The sequence below is a fragment of the Syngnathoides biaculeatus genome, chromosome 11 (genome assembly GCF_019802595.1).
Source record: "Syngnathoides biaculeatus isolate LvHL_M chromosome 11, ASM1980259v1, whole genome shotgun sequence".
In the NCBI taxonomy this organism is placed as follows: Eukaryota; Metazoa; Chordata; class Actinopteri; order Syngnathiformes; family Syngnathidae; genus Syngnathoides; species Syngnathoides biaculeatus.
In genome coordinates this window covers 19593174-19611068 of record NC_084650.1, presented here as the reverse complement: position 1 = coordinate 19611068, position 17895 = coordinate 19593174, and the positions used below count along the sequence as shown (strand labels likewise).

At 44.2% G+C, this 17895-nt stretch overlaps 1 protein-coding gene across 3 annotated transcripts in view; it reads left to right on the top strand.

Annotated features, from left to right (window-relative positions):
* The window catches only part of gpc3 (glypican 3), a 122198-nt gene that overhangs the window by 60451 nt on the left and 43852 nt on the right, over nucleotides 1–17895 (top strand). Inside the window, exons 3-6 of one of the 3 annotated variants that reach the window (XM_061835941.1) lie at nucleotides 2978–3342; nucleotides 3427–3660; nucleotides 14446–14588; nucleotides 14864–14989. In XM_061835941.1, the coding sequence (XP_061691925.1) occupies nucleotides 2978–3342; nucleotides 3427–3660; nucleotides 14446–14588; nucleotides 14864–14989 (868 nt within the window). Of the gene's footprint in view, nucleotides 1–2977; nucleotides 3661–14445; nucleotides 14589–14863; nucleotides 14990–15108; nucleotides 15426–17895 lie in introns of those variants that run through there. The other 2 variants (XM_061835942.1, XM_061835940.1) reach the window with 2 other exon arrangements.

Sequence of the window (17895 nt, the reverse complement as noted above, 5' to 3'; positions counted from 1 at the left end):
GAAACAGTTGGAAAAGGTAAAGAGGTGACTCAGTCAAAATAAAAGACGTTGTTGAATATAAAAAGGCTGCCTTAGTCATGGGGAGAATATCCACAAGTCCACACGCACGGCTAGACGCACGAGTGTAACTTGTCATCTTGGTGATGAAGTTCCGTCTCCACGAGTGAAGCAGTTGTGCATATCTTTTGCAGCTCCTTTGGCACATATCAACTTCCTTAGTGTGTGTAAATATTCACTGTAAGACTTTATTTTTTTTGTTGCTCTGCACTCGCGAGACAGATTGTCAGATCATTTGTGCCGTGTAAATGTCTCCAAAGACTGTTTAGAGCACCATTTGATGCAGAATGAAGACAAAAATAAGCGTCCCACCAAGCCATCTCCCGTGAAATCATATATAAAAGATGAAACTGCACGCTGTTCGAGCAAATAATCCAGTAACTGCCTTCAGTATCTCTCAAAGCAATGCATTTCCCTGCACAAAGAAACTGGAGCTATCATTCAAAACAGAGGTGTAGTGGACCCGTGGGTGTATAACTTCAGCATCACCTGCCCCTCCGCCGGGAGAAGCTTCATTGCACCGACTCTCAGCTCCCCGCGAAGTTGGGTAATAGCGCTCTAAATCCCTGCTGTTATTGTCCTTTCATATTATGGCTGCTGGCTGCATGAATAAAGGCCTCACCTCCTGTGACAGCTTTTTTGGAGATAAGACATTGACTCTTTGAGCCTCAGAATGCCACTGATTATTTCCCCTCCTGTGCCCCCCCCCCCCCCCCGCACACTCTCCATGCAAGCTTATATACTGTATGTATTACACTAATATACACATTGTGAGTTCCCCTTTATTTTGTGTGTGTGAAGTTATCAGGGTTGTGTTGTATTTTGCACTCAGCAAAAAGTGGAATTGTTAACGCTGCTCAGGAAAAGTGTAATGTAATGATTCTCAAACATGTATGATTCACTCCCCCCAAAAAAAACAAAGCAAAACAAAGCAAAAAATAAATCAATCATTCATGTGAAGGAGTATTGGATAACACTGAAAAGTCAGAAAAATTGTGTTACAAGAATCAATCATAATTATAATCCAATCACCAGTTGATTGTATATAAAAGATTATTTTAGTTGGGAATGCTAAGCATGCTGGTATGGAGGATGGCAGCAGATGCTTGGCTAAGGCCGATGCCCCGCATGATGCATGCGTGGTTGCTGTTTTTCACATTCACAAGGTTTGGTTTCTTGTTGCCTTTTTCCTCATTACATTGCATTATTCCCATAATCCTGTGTTCTGACTTTTTTTTTTGTTTACCTCCAGAAAGCACACTTTTATTTTTGTGGCATTTTCTTTGCATTGTAGCCCAAATATGTATATTAGAGATCATAACTGAACTGCAGTTATGCACTCCACATGTACCGGCAATTGGTGCAGAACATTTTAAAAACCTGTCGAAGGGAGAATGGCTCAATCTCTGCATGTAAGTTTCTGGGCGTGAGCGTGCTTATTGTGTTTGGGATTTGCGATTCTCCCGGCGTTCAATAAATACACCGAAAAGCGCATCGGAAGATGTGACGCTCATTTCCCGCACATTTCATGTTTGCACAATATAGTGGAAGCAAATGAGAGGTATATAGAGCTCGTGCACGTGACGTCACCGTTTTCACGGCACCATATTGCCGGTCAAACAGAGCTGCTCGACATTATGGGAGACATTGAACCGGAGGAGAATATTTACAATACCCGAGACCTGACAGGCGAGATCATTCTATGGAATACCAGCTGAAAAGACTAGAAAATATCGATGGATTTCGGCAATTAAACATAATGGATGGTGCACAACCAAAATACACACACGCCTGTGTAGCGATCGTTCAGTTCAGGTAGGAATTATTCTTCTCAACCTCAAATTCCCAATTAGTATTTATAATGCCAAATTGGGTCATTTGAGAACAATGCGTGTCGCAGAGGTTTACGGAGGTTAAGTGTGACCGCAATCGCTTCGATGTATCTTCCGTGGAGACGACGCTGTCCTCTTTCTTTTTCTTTTCCAATCATAGTTAATGAATGAGAGTTTGTGTAAAACCGGGAGTCTTTTATTTAAATATTGGTATTCTTATTGAATACTCGCTGAAAAGCTCGATGGATTCCGGCAAAGGTTAATGTGTCGCCGAACACACTTCCGCATTCACGAGCCGTCACTATGTGGGATTTATTCCTGATGAGAACAGATCCAGCAAAAAAGTATTTGTATGCGTCCAGACTTTTATACGCGTTCAAGCTTTTCCATGTAAATCTCGACGACTTGCTCACCAGATACATGTGTAGACCCAGTTGTCGAAGACAAGCGGAAGCGAATTCACAGTCCAATTCCTTATCGGCGAAAACATCGATTTGAGCATTAAATCCGGGTCCTCTCTGCCAAGATTATCTAATTTTTCCACGTACCGTCGTTTATTTGCACCTTCTAATTGTCTGACGGTATCAGACAAGACTCTGGGCGTCGAGCTGCAAGACAGATTTCCGTGTCGTCTCTAACCGACTCAGCATTGAGCAATGCGTAGCTTGACCGGCAATATAGCGATGGAAACAAAAGTCACGTGATTTTATGACGTAGGTGCACGAGCTCTATATATTCCATAAAAATATCTACAATTTAGCGAGGTCACCGCAGCTGAATACAAGAAAACAGAAATATATACTGCATTTGCAGTATACATGAGTTCACTTTCATATCTTGTTTTGAGGACTGCTGACATTCAAGTTGCCTCTTTATAGACGTAACAAATTCTGTCGTAGCGTTTTAGTCGGATAATTCCTACTTTACTGCTGTCTCGCATGTTTTCCGATTTAAATGTTTTGAAAATATTCGTTTCGACACGTGTTGAATGTTTCAGCGTTTTGCCTAATCACCTTTATCGCCACCTGTTTCCAAAAGGCCACAGTTGACACTAATTCCCCGTCTGTTGTTTGCTTCTTGTCTTGCAGAGGCTTTTGACTTGGTGCTGCGTCACGGCCGCAACGCCACGCTAGCGATGCTCAAGTCGGACTTCCCCGCTCTAGGCGGCGGGGCGCAGAGCTCCGTCGGGCAGCTCTTCCTGGACATGTCCCTCTACATCCTGGGCTCGGACTCCACGGTAGATCACATGGTGGCGGTGATCTACGGCCGCCTCTTCCACGTGACGTATCGCCGCCTGCTCGGGGGCAGCGGGTCTGTGTCCGAGGCGTGTCTGAAAGAGGCCTGGAAAGACTCGGGAGCCTTCGGGCCTTATCCCAAACTGATGATGACGCGTCTGTCCCGCTCCCTCCTCGCGACGCGAGTATTTCTTCAGGCGTTGAACCTGGGCATCGAGGTTGTTAATACCACTGACCACCTGCGACCCAGTCGGGACTGCGGCCGAGCCTTGATGAGACTGTGGTACTGCCCCCACTGCCAGGGCTTGCTGGGGCCGCCGGTCTGCCGGGGTTTCTGCCAAGCGGTGATGCACGGGTGCCTGGGGGGGGCGGCCGAGGTGCAGCCTCACTGGAAGACCTACGTGGACGGCCTGGGGAAGTTGGCGGCGGCGATGAGCGACGAACGGGACATGGAGGCCGTCGTCCTCAGACTCCCGGCTATGATCAAACTGGCTCTCAAACACGCGGTGAATGCACGCAGCCGTCTCAGTAGCGTGGTGAGTCTCAAACACACGCACGGAATGACACAAATTAAAAACTTGGAATTTCATGAGGGAAAGAATAATTTGATTATCGGGTGAGGTAAAACCTTTTATTGAAGTACAAGATGTTCCGGGTTTGAATCTTGGATCAAACCTTGCATTGTGGAGTATATACAAAATATTTGGCCATAATTTGTGTGATCATGTCTTTACATTTCAAAACAACACGTCATCACAACTACAGATTCATATCAAAATATTAGTCTGGTTCTCAAATAAATGAGCACCAGAAAACATCGCTTAATGGCCATTTTTTTTTTCCCGACCCACCAGGCCTCACTAGATGAATCTAATGTACATACAATGTGTGGAAAAATAACTGATTTATATGAGACCAGCATGATCAAAAAGAGCTTTAAAAGATGATTCCAGTGATATTAATGTATTTTTTTTCTCTGGTAAATATGAAGAAGAATGTTAAAAATCTTTAAAACCAGTGGAAAATCCATGCATATCGGGCCAACCTCTTAATACTGAGTCAAGATTTTATGTGAAACCTCTTGGTCCAGCGGCACGATGGATCAGCTGGTAAAGCGTCTCACAGTTCTGAGAACCCGGGTTCAATCCCGGCCCCGCCTGGGTGGAGTTTGCGTGTTCTCCCCATGACGGTGTGCGGGCCTCGAGTTTGACACCTGTTTAGGATCATTGCTTCATTAAGGAGATTAAAGTCCTTAAAGATCCGAAACCGTTCACATAATTGGTTGCCACACTATCAATCCTCAAGCTGCTTGTGAATTGCACCGTGTACCTATTTGATGAGTAATTTCTCCCATTTACTTTGCGAACAGCACAAAATCCCACACGGCTTGATTCAACACTGGTAGTTGATCTGCATCACATATACTCAAAATGAGCAGCTTTTTTAATGTATTCTGTCTATGAATACATGAGTCACTGATGGTGTAGTGCAGAGGTGTCAAACTCATTTTTATCGCGGGCCAATTGTAGTTGTGTTTTCTGTCAGAGGGCCATTATGACTGAAACCACGGGAATCTTTAATTGGCCCATCATATTTACACATTAAATTCATTAGTTTTGGAGCGGCACGGTAGATCAGCTGGTAAAGCTTTGGCCTCACAGTTCTGAGGTCCCGGTTTCAATCCCGGACACTGTGTGGAGTTTGCATGTTCTCCCCGTGCCTGCGTGGGTTTCCTCCGGGTACTCTGGTTTCCTCCCACATCCCCAAAAAACATGCAACATTAATTGGGCCCTCAAAATTGCCCCAAGGTGTGATTGTGAGTGCGGCTGTTTGTCTCGATGTGCCCTGCGATTGGTTGGCAACCAGTTGAGGGTATACCCCGCCTCCTGCCTGTTCACAGCTTGGGTAGGCTCCAGCACTCCCCGCAACACTCTTGAGGATAAGCGGAAAAGAAAAAGGATGGATGGACCTCTTAGTTCTATTTGACATTCAAACTTTCCCATTTTTGTTTTTTTACATTATTGATGCTAATTGGAATCAGTTAATTCTAAAGTTACATTAGAATATTTGCCACGTCTGACAATATCACTGCAAAGTGAACATTATTCATAAAGGCACACAGTATTAAAAAAAAAAAAGCAGTTGGATCTATAATCCTGTAAACTGTGTAGGTGTACAATCTCGTGTTGTGGCCGGTGAGAGTATATTAGCTGTTTTAAAAGCAACATTTTTGGAGTCATAAAATGGCCGTATAAAAGAAGTGTCAGAGAACATTATTTTAACAAGCATTTTTTTTTCCCCCCCTGCAGTAAAAGTCGTCCCAATAGCGCTGACCCGTTCTGTGCGGTTTCCACTGCAATAAAAGCGTCAGGTTTGTTCGAGGCCCACAAGTGAAGTCAGGGAGAAGTGCTCATGAAATATAGAAGCCTTTTTTTTTTTTCTCTCTTTCTGCCGCAGCTACAGAGCCGGATGTGTGTTTGCTCTTGTATATCTGGTGAACTTTTCACTCTCACACCCGAAATCCCCACAGTGACGGGGTTTCCACTCACAAGCCATCATTTTTTAATTCACAGGTTGACCTCACTTACTTAAGCGTCCACAAATCGCTCCAGCTCTTTCCCTCTTTCCCTCCTCGCTCTCTGCTCAGGATCTCCATTTAAAATTAAATACCATTGCAGTTGCACCAACCGCGGCCGACTTTAAACTGCGTTCGTGGCTCAGACCGGTTCCACTATACAGGATTATGGCTACTCTTTTGCTCGGCTTTGTGACAAGGTCGTGAGTGGGGGTCCGGGCGGGTTAGTGTTCCAGTCTAATCTTGCTGTGACACCCCCTTGCTCAGGTGTCATTGAAAGGACAGCACCATTGTTTCCCTTACTGCTAATTTTGTCTCTTCCAAATGTGACCGGAGGAACGTGGTAATGCAGAACATTTTTACTTTGGTTAAATATTTTGGGCGCCACGGTGGGATCAGCTGGTAAAGCGTTGGCCTCACAGTTCTGAGGACCCGGGTTCGATCCCGGCCCCGCCTGTGTGCAGTTTGCATGTTCTCCCCGTGCCTGCGTGGTTTTTCTCCGGGCACTCCGGTTTCCTCCCACATCCCAAAATTAATGAACTGAATGCATTAATTGGACACTCTAAAAATTGTCCTTAGGTGTGATTGTGAGTGCGGCTGTTTGTCTCCATGTGCCCTGCGATTGGCTGGCACATTGTTCTGGGTGTAGCCCGCCTCCTGCCTGTTGACAGCCGGGATAGGCTCTAGCACTCCCCTCGACCCTCGTGAGGATAACCGGCAAAGAAAATGGATGGATGGATAAATATTTTGCACCTATCAACTCCAAATTGAGAATGAGGCAATGGATGTGACAAATACTTTTAGTAGGTTTTCAATAATTCCATTTTCTCTGTGTGTACATTAATGCGGGGGGAAAATGAACTTGTGATTTTTTTAAAAAGTCTGCAATATAACAAAGAGTGAAATTTTTAAATGATTCTCAATACATTCTCTACCCACTGTGTTTTGGAGAGCTAATGTTTTTTATTCCTCCACTCCTTTTTCACAAAACAGAACTCTAAAAAATTATTCACACCTTTAATAAAAGTGAAATGAACGAGAAATAATCAAAAGTTATGAACTGATTGCCTTGTAACTCTTCTGGTTCTTAAAGGGCCACTGTCATGAAATGCATGATTTTTAGTATGTTATTAATGAAAAAACGGTAGCCAGTATGGACCCATGCGTTTTTTTCACCACAAAACATGATTTTGACATTTGGCTTTTTGTAACTCCCGCCATGAAAATCGTCTCGAGGGATTTGTTTTTGAGAAGAAGGTGACGTACGGGGCAGGAGTGCCCTCAGGTGGACTCGTTTATTTTTATTAGTTTTTCCTGCGGGAAGGTAGCTCGTTGTTCTTTTGTGTTAGACAAAATGCTGGCTCATTGTATTGCTGGATATTGGTCGAACACTTGGGAGGATGGATTTACCTTTCGTAAGTTTCCAAGAGACCCGGTTCGTCGTGAAAAATGGATTGCACGGGTGCAGAGGACGAGAGCTTCGTGGGTTCCAAATGTCAGGTAGGTGTGTATAGAGCTACTATAAAAAACAATAGTTGCGAGGGAGGACGTAATCCTTTCAGAACGTAACAAAAGATCCGCGTACGTAAGTCAGGGGTGCTAAATGTGTACCCGTCGGTGCCGAGCATGAAGCTGGCTCATACATACTGTCTGGGAGTCTGTTGTTGGTTAGAAGTGATCCGCATATCATCTAAATATGGCAGGAAACGCTAGGGTAATATTGTTCCGGTCACTTCATTCGATTGTGAGATGTTCTCTTCTTTTAAAAGAGCTTCCGTGTCCCATAGTAGGTGGCACTGCGTGTTTTCAATGGCGAATGTCGCGGGGTGACGTCACAGGCAAACGTTGCAGGCAATATGGCTACCACTTGGATGTCGAATGAGACTTCTGCAAATTTGCGCATGGATGATGCACTCATATATTTATTAATATGGACATTGAAGTGTATAGTTATATGTATTTTTCATGAGAATATCTATTTTAGAATGTTTATAGGCATGACACTTGACCTGTAATGTGCAAGTTGCAAGTCAATTTTAAGTAGTAAGCAATAGTTTTAGAATGGATCCTCTCACGGCGGCTCGTTTGGTGGCTCCGTGTGATTTCAAGTCTCTCACTTAAACCCCCCCCCCACTCTAGGGACGCTCTCAGAGCCGTTGCCCACGGTGCTAGACAGATTGAGTGAGCACAGTCGCGAGTGATGCATCTCACATGGTGAAGCATTCATTTCAACACAGACTGCTGGCACGGTGACCATCGAGAGACTGGCGGCCTTCTCTCCCAGCATGTTAATGTTCATTTCTTCCTCCCGGCGCAACTCCAGCATGAATCAACCCATGTTCAGAGAGAAAAGAGAGGGCAGCCAAGAGCCCTGCAGCTCCAATCTATCCCCTTGTCAACTTCCCAGAGTTTGATGTCATCCACCTCGCTTTGTACGTCTCGCTCTGAACATTACACTTTCGTTCCCTCTTTTTTTTTTTTTTTTTTTTTTTTTGCATGATTTATGAAGCTCTATTTTTACCGGTTACTTGGGAGAAAGAGGAGCAAAGGAGCAACATAGACGGGGGACAGAATAGAAGTGGGGGTGGGGGGGGGCGAACCCAAGAGGACGAAGGACAGACGACAAATGCGGAGGAGACATTCATCACCCAGCCAGGCCTCGACTCAAATGAAGACAGGAAGTCGGCGGTGGCACAAAGATGATGGATCTGCCCGGCGTTGTTGGGGATTGTCCGTTTGTGTGTTGCTTCGCTCCAGACACAGCGGCAAGCGCGGTATAATGCCACGTCTTGTCACTGCGTCGCTGACATTCTTTTTCAGAACAATTCACTTTCTTCTAGTCTCTGATCTCCTATTGTCTTGCTGTTGCGCGGGGGAGATCTTGTCAAGACCAAATGCATATTTCACCGAGTAAACAAAGCTGTGGAAATCAGAACGTTATTCAGAAAAAAAAATTATACAAGAGATCACAATTTTAGGAGGAGAAAAAACACTGTTGGCATCTTTGCTACAAACCTGATTATAATTTTATTCTTCATGTCATTTATCTGGGCTTGATTGGTGATTGCCAGTTTGCGCAAATTGTACTTCACATCTATGCCACTATAAACTTACTGGTTGCAAAACTTAAGTATGCAGAATTTGCACTAAGCGGCACATTTATTAATGTTCCCTGCACATAATCACCTTGTAATTTGATGCATATTGGAAACTTATGGGTCTTACGCTTGTATTAAACGCATTCACATCTTTTTTTTTTTTTTTTTTTGCCATTTCATCCGAACTCGACGCCGCGTCGATAAAGTGGAAGTTCGGGCTTTCAACTGCTCTGAATGGTTCAGAAGTTACAGAATCTGTGAGTGAAAACTGTGAAATCAATTTCTCTTGCAAGAACACTCATAACCTTGCCAAGTAGCAGATCGCTATTTTAAACGCAGATGTGACTCGCATCATCGACTCATCTATTTTGGTGTTCAGTGCTGATTAATGGCTTTACAAGTTTTTAATTTTTTTTTTTTTTTTCCTTTGGGGTTTCATCTCATTGATGTGAAGCCAAAATCTAACTGGTTCTCTCTCTATGTCTGTCTCTCTCTCGCTCTCTCATATATATATATATATATATATATATATATATATATATATATATATATAAACTTTCAGGTTGAACTGAACTATGGCAGGAAGCTGTTTTGCTTTAATTTATACTACTTCTGAATCTTGACCACTAAGCATCTTTCTCATAAGTCTTTATCTTGCATAGGGGCCCTCAAATATAAATCCCAAAGGGCCGCAAATGCATCTTTCGATGAGCGAAATGTCCATTTGTTGAGGCCGGTCAGGTCACATGTGATAATACTGCAATGTTCAAACCCCCCAAAAATATAAACTTAAATAAAATTAAATTTTGACATAGAATTGAAATGAATAGCAATGGTAATCAAACAAAACGTGATACCGGTCATGAATGCAAAGCAAAATGTGTCAGAAGGAGGTCAAGAACAGTTTAAACACATGCCATTATCCAAGTCGCTTATCCTCACAAGGGTCGCAGGAAAGCTGGAGCCTATCCCAGCTTGCTTCGGGTGAAAGGTGGACTCCACCCTGAACTGGTTGCCAGTCAGTCGCAGGATAGATATGGACACCATCACTGAGTGGGAATCGACCCCACGCTGCCCGCATCAAAGGTGGGCGTGTGTACCGCTACACCATATATACTATACGTGCGTTTTAGAAAAGGATATCAGGGACGCTATTAAGTTAGCAACACTAGCACAATTAGCACTCCAAAAGAGAACTCGCATCACTTCTTCACATGTAGCTGATGTAGCGATCGATAGAAATATTAACGTAACACGTAAAGCAGTCTTATAATGCATCCTGGTGCAACAAGAAATGGGTGTTGCAAACAAAGGAATTCTCTGTTCCTATGCGCCCTGATTGTCAAACATTTGACATATAAGCATGTAAATGAAAATGTAAAATTGCAACATATGTATAAGCAGATAATGTGGCCTTTATGGATGCTTAAAGTCCTATTAAAATAAACATGGGACTCACAATAATTAAAAATTACACCCATGTATTACAAATACAAGTTACAGTGTGAAAATGTTTCTTTAAATGGATACAACAACACTGAATGGATTGTATTTATCATCATCAGTCAACATTGGATCTTTCAGAGATCCTCCACTGAAAGTTAAGGGGCCGAATATCCGTCCATCCATTTTTTTTTGCCGCTTATCCTCACTAGGGTCGCGGGAGTGATGGAGCCTGACCCGGCGTTCGACGGGCGGGGTACACAACGAACTGGTTGCCAGCCAATCGCAGGGCACATAGAGACAGACAACAGTTGCACTGACAATCACACCTAGGGGCAATTTAGAGTGTCCAATTAATATTGCATGTTTTTGGGTTGATGGAGGAAACCCACCCAGGCACGGGGAGAACATGCAAACTCCACACAGGCGGGGCCGGGATCGAACCCGGGTCCTCAGAACTGTGAGGCCAACGCTTTACCAGCTCAGTTACCGTGCTGCCAGGGGCCGAATAACTTTTCAGTTTTTTATTTGTTGAAAAAATATAAAATATCCAATAAATTTCATTCCACTTCACGATTGTGTCCCACTTGCTGTTGGTGCTTGACAAAAAAATGAAAATTTTACATCTTTATGTTTGAAGCCTGAAATGTGGCGAAAGGTTGAAAAGTTCAAGGTACATTGAGGATATCGAAGCCTTTACTATTTATCTGTTTATGACTAAACCAAACAAGAAGTTCACAAAAGCTTACCAGTCGATATTTCCAACACGAGGCATATCCGCCACAATGTGTCCGACTGCTGTGCTGGCTTCTTCGTGGCCAGCGACTTCGTCTGAATTCGAACGTGTGTGCTGTCTAACTGGCTCAAAATGATAACGTTTAACGCCTGCATAAAGTTAGTATTCCTCGCCGTCTTCGTGGGACCCTTCAGAATCATGTTCTTCGCTCGAATTATCGGAAAATTCATCGGCGTTCTAACGGTGTATTCCTCCGGGATCCATGTTGTTGTCACAACGTCCTGCGTCACACCCCTGATCGACTTTTTCCGCTTCGTTTCCGTCTTTTTCCGGCGAATCCAGCACTGTGCGATCATTTGTTGCAAATAATTGAAACGTAAAAATATTTCCTTCATAAGTTTTAAGATTCGTATTCAGCATAAAAACTGTATAATATTAGCAAACAGGTGGTTTGGGGTCCTGACATACACTTTAATAATAGAATACACCCTTTGCAACCTCCTTTGAAAACAAGATAGGCGCATGCTCACGGGCAATATGTGGATAAATATTATCATCTTCCTTCCAAACTGCTTACGAGCAGGTATACATTATTGACCAGTAAAGTGGAATCCTGATGAAATGCCAACATACATTCATTTATTTGCGATTGTAAGTTTAAAGGATGTTGACACTTGGACCCAGAGGACCTGCGGAGGGCACACTTGTAAGTGTGCACACATGAAAATAATAAGACATGATTGTGTCCTCTACGACATGTGGAAAGCCCCCCACCACAACCCCCCGCCGTCCATTCAGCGGGCTGCTCGGTGAAGATAAAACCATGCAGGTATTTCCAAGCGCTCCCACTGAGTCGGGTTTTATCAGCGGCTACCCTGTAGTCCGTGTTAGTCCATCCCTACGTGACATTTATACCCCGCTAATGTTCCTTCCTTTGAAAATTTCGGGGGGGGGGGGGGGGGGAGACGGGGAGAGAAAGAATCGGCACGGGTGGACGGAAAGGCGTCTGTGCTGAATCGGTCCCTTCCGGTGTCCCCCGCGGCTTCAGAAGGAACGCGCCAACACAAAGAGGCGCACGGTTCCAATCACATTAATCATGGCCTGCGGGAGCGCCAGCGCTCGCTGCGGGCACAGCGCGGCGGGCACAATTACATGAGAGGGAGATGGAGGGGAAAAGGATGCGCAGACACAGACAATCTGTGTGTGTGTGTGTCTTAGAGGACAGATATAGTCCTGTGTGTGTGCGTGTGCATGTTTTAGTGTAGGCATTTCTTTAATTTCGGTATTCCTCATGTCATCAGGCCCTATAGCATGGCGTGTTCGTGTGATCGTTTTCAGAATATTTGTGCTTTGTGGTGAGTTTTCATTTCATTTAACGAGCCAAAATCTCCCGTGTCCAGTATCAAGTGCACGGACATGCGTATGTGTGTTTGATTTTAAGTCAGATATTCCTGATGTTGTGGGTTCCCTGCGGAATAGCCTCACTTTGGGGACCTTCTTCTTCTTCTTCTTTTCCTTTCGGCTTGTCCTCTTAGGGGTCGCCACGGCGTGTCATCTTTTTCCATCCAAGCCCATCTCGCGCATCTTCGTGTCTTCCCCCACAACATCCATCAACCTTCTCTTTGGTCTTCCTCTCCCTCCTTTGCCTGGCGGCTCCATCCTCAGCACCTTTCTAGCAATATACTCACTCTCTCGCCTCTGGACACGTCCAAACCATCGAAGTCTGGTCTCTCGAACCTTGTTTCCAAAACATCCAACGTTGGCTGTCCCTCTAATGAACTCATTTCTTCGCTCTCATTTTCTTCCTTCATCAACTTGTCGACGTATTCTTTCCATCTATTCAGCACACCACTGGCACCAGTCAACACATTTCCATCTCCGTCCTTAATCACCCTAACCTGCTGCACATCCTTCCCATCTCGATCCCTCTGTCTGGCCAACCTGTAGAGATCCTTTTCTCCTTCTTATGTGTCCAACCTGTTGTTCATGTCGCCGTATGCCTCTTGTTTAGTCTTGGCCACCTCTGCCTTTGCCCTACGTTGCATCTCAATGTATTCCTTTCGCCTCTCCTCAGTCCTCTCAGTGTTCCACTTCTTCTTCTTTGCTAATCTCTTTCCTTGTATGACTTTCCTTGTATTTTGGGCTTCCACCACCAAGTCTCCTTCTCCCCTTTCCTACCAGAAGACACCCCAAGTACTCTCCTGCCTGTCTCTGTGCATTCCTCTTCTTGGGGCAACCAATCCAGTTTCCTCCTCTTCTTTGTCTTCGACCCGCTTTAGCTGAATTTCCACCGACGCCCTGCAGGGTTAGCAGTGCCGGGGGCGGGCGTTGTTAACCCGGGCCACGACTGAGCCGGTGTCGTATTCTTTAGATGAACGCTCATATTTGTTTGGCACAGTTTTACGCCGAATGCCCTTCAAGTTGGAAAAAACATTTTTTTCTGTGTGTTTGTTTCTGTGTATTATATAGCCCCCCCTACCCCAATAAAAAAAAAAAAACACTTGAGCAACACATTATCCTTTCTAAGGTTATTCCATACCGGCACTACCCTGTTATTAAAAACATACTTCTTACTTCCATGTGTGCAGTGTCGAACTTTTAACCTGAAGCTTTATATCATGATCTACAATCTAAGAATGCATATTTATGGAAAAGATGGAAATGACTGCGCATGTGTGTTTATTTAGCTTTGATACCACACTCCACATGTTGTGTGGTTAATTTTGTACATCTTCGTTTCTTTTAAGGAGAGTTCGCCACATGTTGAAGAACGCAAGAGTGTGAATATGATCACAAAAGTTCCTTCTTCCATTAATATCCACAAAGGGGAATCTTGAGTGTGCCCATTTTTGCCGCCATATTCAGAATATACAATGGATGTCCAGTTCTGATCGATCAGTTTACGGAGAGTGAGACACAATTAGGTGTTAGCGCTAGATGGCATAATTAAGCCCCGGCCGGCTATCCCCCGGGGAAATTAAACCACCAGCAAATCTTTAAACCGGCAGCTAAACATTAACAACAATTTACATTTTTATAGCACCTGCAAATCGTGCGCCAAGTCCATTATCTCAAGGAGACAGAAGGGGGACTCCTTATTTATTATTGTTATGTACATCGCGCGTGAAAACACAATGGCTTTTATTTAGGGAGCGCGGCAAAACGAGATGCCTCGTTTTTACCGCCTCACATTTTTGGAGCGTCGGGATGACAAACGCGAATGAGGCGCGAGCGGCTGGCGGATGACACAATGACGTTTTGTCATGCAAATGCCCACTTTCTTCCCCTCTCAAAAGAAACACACCTAACCAGATGACAAATTGCAGAGGGGCTCAGCGGATCGACAGCTCCTGTGGGGGCCTCGTCGCTGCACGGGGTGACAATGAACACGTTTACATGCGGGACCAGGAAGTGGAATAGAAGCACACTCGCTCGCTCACTCAGTTCCGTTTGCCCTTCTCTTCTGTAGGTAAATGGGATGTGTGGACAGTCCCCACAGCGGACCACCCGCTCTGCCGTATCCCCTCTTTTCCAGCATCCCGCCGCCTCCGTGGCCCGCAACACTCGGCCGTCACACTCAGATCCTGATGAGACCTTAGGGGGTCTCCGCAGGTGAGCATAATCACGGGGTTTGTTTGTCTGACGAAACGACATTGTGCTGTTTCATCCAGTTTCTTTTCCCCCACATAAGTGGAGCAGTAACACACCTCAGTGTGGTTTGTAATAATGCCCCTGACGCCCACTGGGCTCTTAAAAAAAAAAAAAAAAAAAAAAAAGCACCTCAATCAATGCCAATTAGCGCAAGAGACATTCTACTTTCTCACTCCGGCCGGCTATTTGTCTCTTTCGGTCACGTGATGGACATTTTCTTGCTTCCCCTCCTTCAGGGAGTTCATTTCCAATCTGAGGGATTTCAGCTTCTTCTACAGCGGTCTCGGGGAGTCTCTGTGCAGCCGAGAGCCCGCCCCAGCGAACCACTCGCTCTGTTGGAATGGGCAGGAAATGACAGACAGGTAAGTCGGTGTTTTATTTCCATGAACGGAAGCGCACGAAGGATCATTTGGACCGCACTAAAAACATTCTATAGACTTCTATAACGGTTGTCCTCATTCGGGTTTTGGGTGTGCTGGAGTCTATCGCAGATGACTTTGGAACTGGACTTTGAAAGACGCGGAATGCCCTGGGGAAAAGTCAGAAGATGTGTGTGTGTTGTTGCTGCTGTCATTCCATCGCTCTTCTCTGCAGCAGCCCATAAACTATAAAACAAGTGTCAAGCTTGTTGAGCTTCATATAGTCACGTTCAAGCATAAGTAGGTAGTTAATAATTAATAATGACCCAATGACGACACTTACTGTAATTTCTCGAGTATAATGCGCCCTGAGGTATAATGCGCACCCCTAAAGTTGACCTAAAAAAAAAAATCAGGAAAAGCCTTCTACCAATGTACAATGCGCACCATCAATTTGCTGCTGTCCATATGCTCAAAATATTGGGAATTATCTGTATTTATACTTCGCTAGGTATGTACTTGTATTGCTTTTCAAAAACTGTCCGTATAATAATCATTATGCACGTGCTGATGTAGGGGTAATATATAACTCGGGACAGGACACAGGACATGCTTGTCCTGGTCCCTGTAATTGTCACAACAGAATCCCTCAACCAGCTAAAATAAATGCTCAATGATGGCATAACATTTTATTAATTCTGTTGATAACGCATATAACACTGTTTAACAAATATTTTTTTGCATTAAATATTTGTGCATAAAACGCTTGTGCATAGTGCAGTTTATCCTCTACATCCTTGACCAAGACTTCAAAAGAAGTGTTACGACTCCTCTCCAATCTGAAAAATATCCATCTTTAGCTACCTTTGGTGCATCACCGTCGAACGCATCATTGATGACGTGGTCCAGTCCAGATGCCTCCTGCATTGGATCATGAACATGCCATTTTGCTCCCACTGCATGTCATCCTATGTGCCATCCATGGAGTTTGTGAGGAAATATGTTTGAATCCCAAGAGTTTTGGTTCAGCGGCGCACCCTTCTCGCCCTCCATTCTGTAGCATCTTTCACTGTGGCATGAGGTGGTAGAATCGAGCGTAATGGGCACATTTTAAAAAAGCCAGCTTTTCAGTTGTGTTTAGTCTACCGTTTCTTTTTTTTTTTATGTACTCATTACGCCCTTACTATGTAGTTGGAGCTCACGTTGTTTTGACTGCCGCGCTGATTTCTTTTAAAAGCGGCTGCACAACTAGTTGTTGTAGTAGACAGTTTTTGTCCTGGTTTAAGTCAAAAGAAACTCACATGCAGTCAGTTCTGATTTTAAGCGCAGTAGCAACAAACATGCTACGCTACCAATCGTAAAATGCGAAGCTCCCCCGAGGAGGTCACAGAGCTCAGGTTGGTGGTGCACATTACCGTCATATATATAAATGTGTAACATAGGACATCGAATATCATCCCAGCATGTATATGTATACCATTTTTTTAACCACAATGTACCTGTATATGACTATACAATTTTTTTATTTTTCATCCATACCAAAGTATAATGCGCTGTATTAACTTTTTGAAAATATTTTTGGAAAATTATTTTCAAGAAATTACGGCAACACAAACATGATCTAATCCTCTAATTGTTCTTGCCAACAAGCTTAATGCCCACAAAACGGAGATGTTGAGAAAAGTGATAACATTACCAGAGTCTGATGAATCTTGAATTTGCGATGCTCGACCAGCGCACTGCTAAGCCGATCCGAAGGTGATTTATGTTTTCTCCAAGTTGATGAGCTTCACGTGAGTCATCCAGCGCTCCTCCCAACTCCCTCCCCTCCTCGGTCTGTTTCCATCATTCCTGTCCAACCCGTTATACGGTCAACGCAATATTGCACTTTACCCCTTTGATACATCCTTGTTTTCGTACATGCTTTCCCAACATCATTTTCAATTTGGCTCATTCATACAGACAGATGGGCAGCTCGCCTTTTGAAATGATTTCCAGCGTTCATTTGTTTTTTGAGGAAATGCGCTCCAAGGTGAATCGCTGACCTCTTGTTCAAGAGGGCAGCCGCCGTGGGAGAGTCTGCCTCAAAGATGGAGAATTTAAGGAGACACGGTGCTGGTGAGGGGTGGGGGGCAGGGTTTGTCCTGGGGGGACGAATACAAACTGGACCAAACGGTGCGATAGGAACGAGGAGGGCGCCTGCGTTGGAGAGAGAACGATGGAGCGATTGCGATACCTCCCGGCAAGCAATTCTCAGTTTCACCTCTTATGGCATGTGTGCGCAAAAACATATATTTTTATTCCACAAATTGTGCTGGATCATCTTCCTCGACTATTCCAGATCCAATCTTCTTCCAAAACTTGTCACACATGGTTCATTTTTCAAATGAGACGTTATCACATCCTGGTAGAATCAAGCGCTTAGATGTTTGCAATATTTTAGGAGCGACGTTAAAGCTAAATATAATGCTTTTTGTCAGCCGCGTTTACCGTTCCCGTTCGGGCCGAGATCACAGGAGAAACCTTTTTTTAGCACATCAAACAGCGTCGGGCTGATAACTGACAGATATGACGGTGTGTGTGATCTCCCAAAAAGTGCATAACCATCCTTGCATACGTGCGAGGGATAAATGATAGATGAGAAAATGCTTTGTCGAGTCGAAACATTCAGTATCTGAACCGCGCAAAGATTAGCGCTGGTAAGAGTTGGTCAAAGAAAGGTAAAGACGCAAATCCTTATTTTAAGTTAAGTCTTGTAAAATGATGCATAACGACAGCAGTGATTAACAATAGAATCATAACAATATTCAGTCTACATGCTGCAGAGCAAAATGGGTTTTTATCTCTTCAGGAATATCCTGTAGCTAGAGTATCGCATACTTTTATCACTGGCTGGGTTGACGAATGTA